The sequence below is a fragment of the Plectrocnemia conspersa genome, unplaced genomic scaffold, assembly GCF_051122295.1.
Source record: "Plectrocnemia conspersa isolate PC_06_02 unplaced genomic scaffold, ASM5112229v1 ptg000002l, whole genome shotgun sequence".
NCBI lineage: Eukaryota > Metazoa > Arthropoda > Insecta > Trichoptera > Polycentropodidae > Plectrocnemia > Plectrocnemia conspersa.
In genome coordinates this window covers 10,871,903-10,884,661 of record NW_028277166.1, presented here as the reverse complement: position 1 = coordinate 10,884,661, position 12,759 = coordinate 10,871,903, and the positions used below count along the sequence as shown (strand labels likewise).

General features: G+C 31.3%; 1 protein-coding gene across 1 annotated transcript in view; it reads left to right on the top strand.

Annotated features, from left to right (window-relative positions):
- Positions 1 to 568: 568 nt before the first annotated feature.
- LOC148237633 (uncharacterized) overlaps positions 569 to 12,759 on the top strand; it is a 28,533-nt gene continuing 16,342 nt past the window's right edge. The window contains exon 1 of the mRNA XM_088205520.1: positions 569 to 992. Within this exon, the coding sequence (XP_088061646.1) occupies positions 746 to 992 (247 nt within the window). The 5' untranslated portion in view covers positions 569 to 745. The remainder of the gene's footprint in view (positions 993 to 12,759) is intronic.

The window sequence follows — 12,759 nt, the reverse complement described above, 5'->3', positions numbered from 1 at the left end:
TGTCGTTTATTCCAAGTTAGAAGCGAAGTGGCGGTAGCGTTAAATTCTGACTCCTGATGGAAGTTTCTGATTAAAGTGAGTTCAGTACACCGTGTTCGGGCGTTTATACCTTACATCCCAGTTCTTGATCGTCGATGATTAAAAAAGTAATAGAATTAATATTGATGTAATTCTGTGGTATGTATAATCTCGATATCAGGTACTTGTCGGCGTATTTATGCAACAACTGTATCCTTTTCGCAAGTGCTTTTAAACCATTTAAAATAAGTAAAATATTCTTAATAAAGCAATAAGTTTCAAAAGCTTTTAGCAAGTCCATACAAATTTCATCACAACCATCAAAGGTGGTGTTGAGTTCGCTCTTCATATTATATACACTTTATATAACACCATGTTCAAAAAACATCAAATAAATAATAATCATTTGAGTATCATTTTTTATTGATAAAATAAATTATGCAATTTTAAATAAAATAATAAGATAATACATACATATATTTTAAAAACAGATAAACTTCAACAGGTACGCTCGTAGTCTATATAAGTAGGTTCGAATTCGCGCGTCAGTTCAGTTCACATCGGTTGCTTGCGCGTTGCGATTGTCGCTCCTCTCAAATGTGACTTATCGTAGTGTTTGACACAATATAACAAACAGACGATAATTGTTTAACATTCGTTCAAGATTTTACAGTGATTTATTTTTGTTCTTTTGTTATATATATCTATCTCTCTCTCTTTCTTAAAAATGTATGAAGTGATGGAAACCGAAATCACCATCAAAGTTCCGAGCGTTGTAGAGATGGATTCTCTGGCAAAAAACATCACTCAATTAGTGAACGAATTGGAGGAAACCATCAGCAATCCAGAGAAGGAAGAGAAGCTGATCACAGACGTCTGGGTCGGGATTGTCCTCTCTCTCTTGGTTCTATCTTGTTCGGCATGCATTTGCTCCTGCCTTCTGTACCAGAGATTTCAGCTATGGAAAAGGAGAGGTGAGATTATTACGTAAATAAAAATATGTATGTCCGAAACGAATGTATATCACCCATCTCTGTAGTGAGAGATTTGTCGCATTGCGCCTAATTCGATCATAATGAATTTGGAAAATAATCTGCACAATAAATCTTATGATTTGATCAAATAACCTTATCAAACAACCATCAAAGTGTACCGCTCGTGAAATTAGTTCTGATTACTTTGAGTTCGCTTTTGCTTTCGCTTTCTATTTATAGCATATATTATATAAATAAAATTTAATATAAGCTAATTTTTAAATTGAAACTTTTAACTATTTTCTATATATAAATTATTCAGACAGCTCTTTGAAAAACAAAGAAATAAATATTTTTGTTTGAAATAATATTACTCCTAAAGGCTATATTTAAAATTAAATTACTTACTTACTAATTTTTCAACAATAAAAAAAACATGCAGCGAAAATTTTTATAATTTTCATATATTAGATAAATCACATATTTCTAATTAATCTAGGTATTTACATTTTTTTTCTTTTAAATTTCCCATTAAAAAGTCAACTAAAAGCTTAAAAAGTACTAAGAATGGAGTCCATTCTAAATACCGGTATTGAAGCAAAAGTTGACCTTCGAAAAAAAAAATACCGGTAATACCTAAAAAAAATCTGTACATTTTATTTGCTGAAAACGATATCTAATATGCAACATACAAATAGATAATTAGTTACAAATATCAGCAGCCTAAATTGAAATTTGACATACTTGTTTAATAAATTTTCCAAAAAAATATGAAGACGACTGTATACTATATTTGCTTTAACACAGTCAGTTCGAGAGCTACCCGTTTGATCATTATTCATAATTGAGAAAGAGATAGCAAATTTGAATATACGCTCCTACTATTAGCTCTTAAGCAAACGATACGGATATACGTTCGATATACTTATCATTACTCCTGTTTATATTTTGAACAAATAGAAATTAAAATCGTTACTATATTTTTTACATTTATCAATCAATTGGAGTGTGTTATATGTTAACTCAAATAGAGTATAGTAACATTTTCAAAGAAAATATTCCGACTCTTGAATCCTTTGTTTTTTTCGCAAAATTTTCAACCATGTTAAGGCATTTAATTCGACTTTGAATAATTGACCATTGTTTTCTTGGTCTTTTTTTATTACCAATTAATAAAAAAATGACAGTCATAAAAATATTATCTAATTATTAAATTCTCACATTTATTACTTTTTCAAGATCCACAACTTTGAGAACAACGGATGTAATGGTTCTAATTATATATAAATTAAACGTAAATTCATTTTGAACGTATTTTAGGTGTAATAAACATTTAGCATTTTGAAGTATTTACGTAACAGAGCTGCATTCCGATTCTAGTCCAATGCTACTCAAATTCTAGTCTAATAATTATTGCCACGTACAAAACACGACATTTTTTAAAAACGCTGTCTATCCCAGTCTGTGCTTATCTCGTAGAATAATAAGTCAAAGCTTCACGTGGAAATTATCCGTGTGATCTGGATGTTAATCAAGAGTTAAAAAAGGTGCAATTACGTTCGAGTATTTTTGGATCCATGCGCTACGAAATTGCACTTGAAACTCAATTATCATTTATTTCAACTAACCACCGTGAAACTGGCTTCTGCACTACAAATTTAATTAAAAGTTGTGTAAACATCACTGTGTCTACAATATAAATATTAGCTACCAAATTATGCAAAAACAAGCAAGTTCATATGCTACATTATCATATGTTTATTTTATATATTTACACGTTTTGCTTCTTTATAAATATATTCTTAAATATACTAATAATGTTAAAATTATAAAATAAACCTTATTTAAAATAACATACGTTATTTTTTAAATTGGTTTGAATTTCTTTGAAAATGGACAGAAAATTTACTGTGATTTTTTTTATAGATTTTAATCAAATATTTTAAGAGACATACATATGTCAAAATTATAGTAGTAATTATCTAAGAATATGAATAAAATAAAAATAATATCTTAAGATCGAAATCAGCAACACTCATTTCGTTGCTTCTTTACAGTAAACATAATACTCATTTTAGATAATATTTAAAAGGTATTAAGCAGTCAGTCCTAGATCAGTAATTGCATAAGTCGTACGATTTTGACCCCATTAGCAACAATAGGCTTCGTTTCAGTACACTACGTGGACAGAGGCTAAGCCCGACCTCCTACCTGAACTGTCGCGTATCACAGCTGCGCCTAGTCTCGGGTAAACAGACGCAAATCTGTTGATAATCTCCAGCACCACTGATTTATTCAATAACAGTATTATTTAATATGAATAAAAGTTTAATAAATACAAACTTTCAACATTAACATGATTAAATTATCTCACACATTTACACATATGCACTGCAAATGTAGTTAAATTTTAATGAAGAAGAAACTCATAAAGCGCGATTTTTAGTATTTTACTTTTAACTGCTTTTTTTAATCACCCGTACAGCGTAAAAATTTTATGTTTTAATATGTTAATAATAAACTGTTATATTTTTTATTGAAACGAATTTAAATTTGCAGCGAAGTGAGATTTTTTCACATTTTACTTATATTTAAAAAATATTTACTACTTTTTTTCAACTGAAATATTATAGGCACTTTTCTCTTCTCTAAATCTAGTATATATATATAATATAACATACTGATACATGTATGCATTACATAACCTCAAATATGTTTATCATAATCTATAAATAAATTTATGACGTATTCTTGTCTACACTAGATTTATTAATCTGTCATTATATTAAACAACAGTAAAAAATGAATTTGGATTACACCCCCATAATAAATCTATATGATCGTCAATATGTTGAAAGTTATCAGTATCTAATTAATTTAATTTTTTGTTTATAAATAGGAGAGTGCAAAAAATAATTATCCCTTCTCAGAAGTCAAAAATTCTCGTCAAAAGCAATAAAATCGCGCGGTCGCCGTTGCAGTGGGAATGCTTGTTACCGATCGTTCCCACTGCAACGACGCCGACACGATTTTTACGCTTTTGACGTAAATTTTTGACTTCTGAGAAGGGATACATGTTTTTTGCGCCCTCCTATTGATCAAAACTCGGTTTGAATATACTTTGGCTAATACTCGCATATCATAAATCCGTAGTAATATCAGTAAGAATATCTATCATATTTCTAGAACGTAAAACCCCTGAGTTATATGTTAGCTAAGTCTGTATTTTTGAACTTTCATTAGGTTAGGTTTGGGTTTGAACAAAAAAAATGGTCGTTTCGCAACTGTCAAACTAAGTTTTATAGACATTTTAGAGCAGCATATCATTTTACTAGCGCTTATTAGTTGAAACCGGTGAAAATGTATTCAAATATGATTTTACTGAAATGACATATTTAAAAAAATATTTTTGGAATAGATTCGAGACTGTTTTCTTCAGATTTTCTTTGAGGTATAATTCGAGAAATTTTAGTTTAGAATTTGGGACGTCCTTAAAAAATTTGGCCAGTCAGTGGTCGTTTTTTAGTATTTATATTTCATCGAAATTCATAGAATTTCATTAAATGACGTGCATTTTTCTGCTCCCCCTCACAGTACATCCCTGTTCGTGCCCGTCTTAGTGTGAACGTTCGGTAAATTTGTTAAACGTCGAACATGGCGTAATCAGATCTGCAAAATTAAAAACAAATAAAAAGCATAATACAAATTCGTACTACTTTATCTTTTAAATATATAAATAATGGTGATGTATATTCTAGATATTATATATCAAATATATAAATATATAGTAACGAATGAATTAATATTATTTGATAAATTGCCCTTTTAATCTTCTCGTCCCAGGCCGTGGCCTACTTGGCTACATTTTCAACATTTCCAACTGAAGACGAGGCACGCAGACATAAAACAAATCGCGAATGCCACTCAATAACCTATTTTTTAAATTGAACAACTAACAGAAACAACAAATTGTAGTGCAATTAGTGATAGTCTCGGCGTGTCAGTAGCGCGTGTGAACAGCTGTGAACAAATCAATCGACCAACTGGTCACACACTCGAAATGCGAGTTTTACTTTGTCGCTTGTCGCAACCTCTGATTTTGCACCTTTTCAATGCTTAAAAAATAACTATAATCGATCGACTGATCGATTTTTTTCTACAGTCGTGCGCAAACCGTAACGCGGAAGCAGAATTATTCGTTTCGATAATCTGGTCACGATCGGCCCAATGCGGACTTACGTGGGCTAACAACTTCTTAGTGATATTGGTGAGCTAACAAAGAAGAGTGGCTGTCATCGTCGAGTATTGGCAATGACCGCGTCTACACCATAAATAGTCATCTTATAATTATCAAAAATCTCATGCCTTCCCAGATGTACAAAGGGAAACTAGACCGCACTCAGGCTAAGAAGATGCCCAAAAATTTAAAAGCTCTGATATATTAATTAACTTTATTTGCACTGATGACTTACTCAATAAAATAGGTTTTCGACCGCTTAATTATAATCATCATTATGCGATGTGTACATTAATGGTCGTATATAGTCAATCGCATGTCTAATTAATGGCCTGTTTCTATAAATAGAACAATACAAAAATAATCATAGCAATCCTGTGTATAAGACACATTGTATGCATAGAAAATCTAAATTAAAATATGGGTTCAGTTGTAGTACAACGTTCTATATTATTATATTATTTAGTAACACAGCTGTCTTTGAATACATACAAAATTGTATTAAATGTATTGAAAGCTAAGTCGGTTTCTAATTGTTTATAATTTCTAAATAAGTCTGTTTATAAATAATGCCACTATTTTGTTATTTTGCCTATTGTTGATGAATTCATATAATTGTGAAGGTTTCGAGTAAATCTTTGGTAAAACTTTGTGAATCTTCTCAGCTTTAATGTGTATTATATTATAATTCTCGGTATCTTCAGCTTCCATATTTATTTATAAGCTTATTGATACGACATAAAATAATTGCTATAGCCATGAGTTTGTAAATGATTGATCCAAATGACTCCAAAAAGCAAGTGGATTTTTAAATCCTTATAGTCCAGTCAAATAAGGCGAAATAAAGGCTAAACCTCGGAATGAAAGATACCAAGCTGAAATTTTGCACAGACCTTCGTTTTGATGTTCTAAAGACAGGGTGAAAAGTCTCATAAAATATCGTGTCTGCTAATCAAGATATCAAAGGTCAAAGGTCACAAAATTTGTTTTTTTGCAAATATCTCGCGTTTTATGCGTTGCACGTCATTAGATGCTTGACAAAACTTGTAAAGCATAAAATTATCTACAAGTTTAGTTATTATATTTATTTTGTATCATTGGCCGTTTTTGAGATATAGCGCGAAGAGTGGGAGGCGTACATCCGTTTATAGAATCCAGCGAGTATTTCTACCTGCTTAACTTGGTATAAGCTTTGAAAAAGTAAACAATCGTGAAAAAAGTGGTCTCGGCAAGTCGTTTGAACCATAATTTTATTACTTTCTTCAATGTATTATTAGGAATTAAAAATGAAATATTGCTCGACAAGAAATTTGTGCGAAAAAATTGAAAGAGTTGAGAGATGTCCTTACGGAGTATGTACCAGATGATAAGAAGCTCATTTCCAAATTAAGAGAAAAATATTTAACTGATATTATAGTTATAACGAAGATTGGATCATTCCCTATTTTTTCTTTTCGCGATGCTCAAGCTTAAGTTTTATCCATAGCTTGGTATGAAAATAAAAAAGGCACTTCGGAAGAAGAACACTTACGCGTAGTGGAAGCTGCTGCGGCGATTATTAGAGAAGATATTCGATCTTCTGTTGTTGAGACCAAGTCCTATCCGCCCCCGAGTAAAATATTAATGAAGAAATTCCGAAAACTTTATTACATTTTCTGCAAGAAGTTATTATAAAGAACAGAAAAGGAAAGACGGGGCATTTTAAAACGAAATACACAGCTATAAGACTTCCATACGAAAACGGTCTTTTTCTTCGCAGTTATTAATAGGCCTATCTGTATTTCTTCATAGAAAAAATATAGATAGGCCAAACATTCAAAAAGACTTTTGGATGTTTTGTCAAGTTTAGGTTTTTTCGCTTCATATAGTGATACTGTAAAATGTTAAATTTCAGCTGTTTATCACCCACAGCCTCGTAATCAACCATCATAGTCAAGTGCCTTAGTACAGTATGCAGCAGATAATGCAGAAAAATATTTATACTCTTGATGGCTATAATACTGTTCATATAATGGTAATGATAAAAATAATAACTCCAAAATCTGAAGTTTTATCTGATGACCGCATAAAGAAATTTACAACAAAACCAAGTGCAAAGGAGTTAGCAGCACTATCACATATACCCCTTCTAGTGTATGAAAATCATGTCGTACCCGGATTGAGCAAGAGATTCAAGTTCAAAATTTTAATGATGTAGAAGAACTAACCGAACAAATATTTAATGTAGTTGATTTGTTGTGGAAGTACGGAAAGTGGAAAAATATCTCACCGTTGCCAGGGTGGAATGGATTTATTGAACAACTTACAAAAAACAATGAGAACTTTGTAACTTCTCGGATTCTGTTTCTTACTTTTATTCATCATCCTGTGAGTAATATGGACACAATTTACACTACATTACAGTGTGCTATAAACACTGCCAAGAAACATGAACAAAGAACATGCTTAATAACTTTTGATCAGCCGTTGTACATAAAAGCACGTGAAATCGTAGCAGCTTCAGATGCTAGCTCAGACTTGTCCAGAGTAGTTGTGAAACTAGGAGGCTTTCATATGCTTATGTCTTTTATTGGATGCATAGGGTATATAATGAATGGAAGCGAAATCAAGGAAGCTCTCAGTACAATTTATGCATCGAATTCTGTCGATAAAATGTTGGATGGTCCCGCTTTTGCAAGAAGTATCAGAGGACATACGTATTACTTTTTGCATTATCGATGATGATTTTTGAAGATATGGAGATTGAAAGTTATAATGCTTTAGATGGGTTCATTCAGCAGATAACAATTTGCGATGTTTTCTACGAAACTGTGGAAGAATGTACAGGTAACTCTGGTTCCGTAGTTTACATAGCGTTATCCTATAAACGGATGCGCGCTTCCCACTCCCCGCGCTATATATCGAAAACCATTAACCATACGAAGAAATAAATTAAAACAAACTTGTAGAAAATTTTATTTTCTATAAGTTTTGTTAAACATTTAATGACATGCGATGCAAAAGAGGCGAGATATTTGCAAAAAAACTATTTTTATGACCTTTGGCCTTTAATATCTTGATTAGCAGACACGATATCTTTTGAGACTTTTCACCATATATTTAGAACGCCAAAACAAAGGTCTGTGCAAAATTTCAGCTTGTTATCTTTCATTCCGAGGTTAAACCCTTATTTGACTGGACTATTATTTATTTGTTCTCTTGATAGAAAGTACTTAAAATGTTTATCTTTTTTTGTCCAGCTGATGTTTCTATAATAATAATAATAAATTCTGTCGCTGAGCGACGACGATAGACAGCATACAGTTACTTATGAATAAAATATTCCTAGATTATTTTCTTGGTGTTTTGTAAATCAAACTTCAGAACCACTGAAAGATGTTTTTTTATCTATGTTGACTTTTATCTGGGATTTTACTACTAGTGAATACTGGTAAGAGATTTTGCAGTTATTTATGAGCTTTTTTCCATTTAGCTACAAAGAAAAAAATCATATATTTTGATTAATGATTGCTTAAATGAAGACTCTTTTGGTTAAAATAATATATTTTTCTATTCAATGCTTTCCTAATTTTCTTATTTTATTCCTTATAAATGTATCTATTTAAAAATCAATAAATTTATTTAGAGACGTGTTTCGTACATATACTATGTATATTAAATACATACATAAAAATGTTGTTTTAACCTTGATGTAAAAATGTATTGCTATTGCATTATTTTGTATTTGTTACATTGGCAAATGATTACATGACGACAACTTAATTAATTTCAATGAAATCTTTATATCTACAATAAATTAATAATTATTAAAAACAAAAAAAGATGAAATAGTTATATTTTTTAACAATATAAATATGTGTGCTTGAACTATAAAGTTTTAATTACATATTTATATTGATAATTTCGAACCTAACAGCACGCCATTTATTTATTTAATCATTTTATAAACGCATTTAATCATATAAATGAATTAAATTGATTAAATTAACAATATTCTAGCAATCATTTAACCGGTCTACTGAAACCGGTATATTTATAATAACACCCACATATTTTATTAGAAGAAATCTTTTAAATTAAAACATAAAAATGCAAAACAAGCTTTATAAATATACATATAATCCTTTTGTATTTTTCCGCTATCTGCGAGGGCGTATGTCCGTTCAAAACTGGCTCTTTTCTATATTATACAAGAAAGAATCCTATCGCGATAACGTGTGCATACACGTACAAAGTCGTGCGGACTTAACCCGGTTCTTTGTGTGATAATTGGGTCGTTAAAAGTTAAAATAATAACGCGAAATATACGATGAGGTTACTATCCGCGGTCAACGCGAACCACCCTTCTGCACGAAATAATACGTGCTGTGTATTTCTGGGGTAGATAAATATTATCAATCGTAAGTATAACTGTGGCTTCTTATCGCTACTGTAAATTTTATTATTATTATTGTTCTAGTAATAAGAATCGTGGCCCAGTTACGTTGAATGATTTCATTGTTTGAGATTTGATTAGGAAGTATTAATTGCATTGATGATTCATTTTATATTAGATGACTTCATTAAATTTGCGCAAGGATGAGTAATAGCTGTATTTTTGGTCATAAAAAATAAGGGAACCCCTAGAGATAACATATCACTGTGAAGATAACTCATAGTCAACATCTTTTAAAAACGTTTATATCAGCAAAATATGTTTGTTTTTATCTTTAATATGTTAGATCGATTCTTTCTATTGTTAATGACATGTTCATATAATATTTACTTCTATTAATTGAAACAGTTTTATCAATCAATTGCAAGTGTTGTGTAGATGATGTTGGTATATATTTTATATATGCATTTTGGTAGCAGCTTGGTTGTTATTAAAGACATTACCTTCTAAGAAATTGTCGAAATACTGAAACATGAATCACATTTTGGTAGAATCTGCATCTAAAGGGCTCGCAACATGCAAACGATTCATGCGCGCGAATGTGAGACGTCCGCGCGTCTCATGAATAGTTCCAAAGCTGTCGTCTATTGTCTATATATATTAAAATAGTTTATTATTTTATAATACGCATATATGGGTAAAAAATATTGAAACATAAAATAGCACTTCAAAGCAACGTAGTGAAACAAAGCAATTTTAAGAGATATCGTCTCAACGATGAATCACTTTATCCGAGAGAGAGACCGTTATCAGGAATTCCCTCTGAATCCGTTCCGAGAAACGAGATTGTGCGTCATATGATCGATTTTTAACTTGCGTAATATTAACGCAAGTAAGGCAACTATTAAACATTGAAGGACAGAAACAACGTATAAAATACTATGTAGATATATGAAAATAACCTGTGGCGTGTATCGTCAAATCGCTGTTCGGTGTTTTTCCTTCACTTTTGTTAAATAAGCATTCGTTCGGTAATATTGTCTTATCGTGTAGCATAGTAGAGTAAATCTCATTTATTGGAAATACACAAGCGTATGTAACAGTTTCTGTAACGGTTACTTCGAATCGTATAAAAATGTGTATACTATAAAACACTATGTACACGGAATAACACTGATGTATTCAATTGATATCATACATTTCAGATTTACTTACTTTTGAGTGAAATGTAAAAATTGCTGTGCATATTAATATTTTTTTATATATGTAAGTAGTGGGTACATATAATTAAAAAGTAATAAATTCAATAAAATAGGCAAAATAAATTTTATTTTAAATTTCAATGTCAAAATTTAAAACAGTCGAGAATTGGTTTGTTTTTGTATTTTTTTGATACAGCTTTCTAGGATTTAAGACAAAGTATTTGTTAATATTTTGTGCAACAATTTAAATTACGTATACGTACAGTTTGTATATTTAATGTTATGGTATACGTGTAGTCGAGCTGGACCAAGATTTAAGCTTTTGCAATCTTCTTCGTCGGAAGTTGGTATGCGTTCTCTTATTTTGAGTTTTGTGCGAACTCAGCGAGTCCAAGTTGAAAAGCTCGTTTAAGTTTTTGATGTCTTATTTTGGCCTCCTGTATCTGTCTTTTTTAGACAGAGGGAGTTATAGGGTCCAACTACTCTTGATAGTATTTTTTAGTATTACGTACCATTATAGCCTGGTTTGATAAAAAGTCAACTGACCTGCCGATGTTTATGACTTAATAACGTAAGATTTTGTTTTTATGCTCGGTGTGCCAATTTGATTAAAGGCTTTGTCTTGAACTTCTGGGGACCTATTTCTTATAATATCTACAAAGCATTATATTTTATTCCTCCATAGCATCTTCGTTTTGTTTTAGGATTTGATTTGTGAAATTAACTGCCGCCATCATATCATAATTTTTATTTTTATTTAATAAAGATGAAAATAATCATATTTCTTTTTACCCGACTTCACCTAGAATTTGATTATCATTAGGTTTAATGTATACAAACTACAAATGAACGATGGAATTATTGATACATATTACATACTTATTATTTTTTTAATTTAAATTGTGGCTTTATACAATTTTAGTAAAAATATGTAGCACCAAACTAGAATTTAGTTTTTTTTAACGGTTTTCCTGTAATATGTATGTACAGTCGACCCCTCTATAACGTAGAGATTGGAACTGCGTTTCACATCATATTAGTTCTTCGTTCTGTTTTCGAGGAATCTTTTTGCCTTCTGCTCAGTCGCTTCCTTCTTCATGTTCTTGGTCTTCAGTACTGACCATCAAAGAAACTGAGCACTCAGATCTTAAACACGGATTTAATAAATTGAAGACAGGGTGTTCTTCTGGACCTGATTTAATTCCCGATTTTATTTTGAAGGGTTGCGAAGTCAGTCTCGCTGCTCCTCTAAAACGTATTTATGATCTGATTCTCAAAACATCATCATTTCCTGATCTATGGAAATGCACAAAAGTCACCCCTATTCATAAAAAGGGTGACAAATTATATATAAAGAATTATAGACCAGTCGCAGTGTTGTCAGCTCCTGCTAAATTATTTGAAATAAATATTCATAAATATCTCTCTCCGTTCCACTATTACTAACCTTCTGTCGTTCACCAAAACGGTGACAACTTCTCTCGATGCGGGAATTCAAGTAGACGTCGTGTATACAGATTTTGAGAAAGCTTTTGACAAAGTTTGTCATAGGTTATTATTAAATAAATTGTCGAACCTCGGTTGCTCAGATAATTTAACTCGGTTATTCTCGAGTTATTTAAGCAATCGTAGACAGTTTGTAACCTATGGTGGACGATTGTTAAAAGAATATTTCACCCCTTCGGAGGTTCCTCAAGGATCCAATCTGGGACCTCTGCTTTATGTGTTATTTATTAATGACATAAATACAGCAATTAAAAATTCAAGTTTTCTTCTGTACGCAGATGATTTAAAATTATATAAATGCATTCGATCTGTTGTGGACTCCTTCTCTCTACAAAGTGATTTAGACTCTCTGTGGAGATGGGCTTCCATTAACCGTCTGCCCTTTAGTGTCGGAAAGTGCCATACTGTGTCATTTTCTCGATCCCGTTCGCCATCAGCTTATTTCTA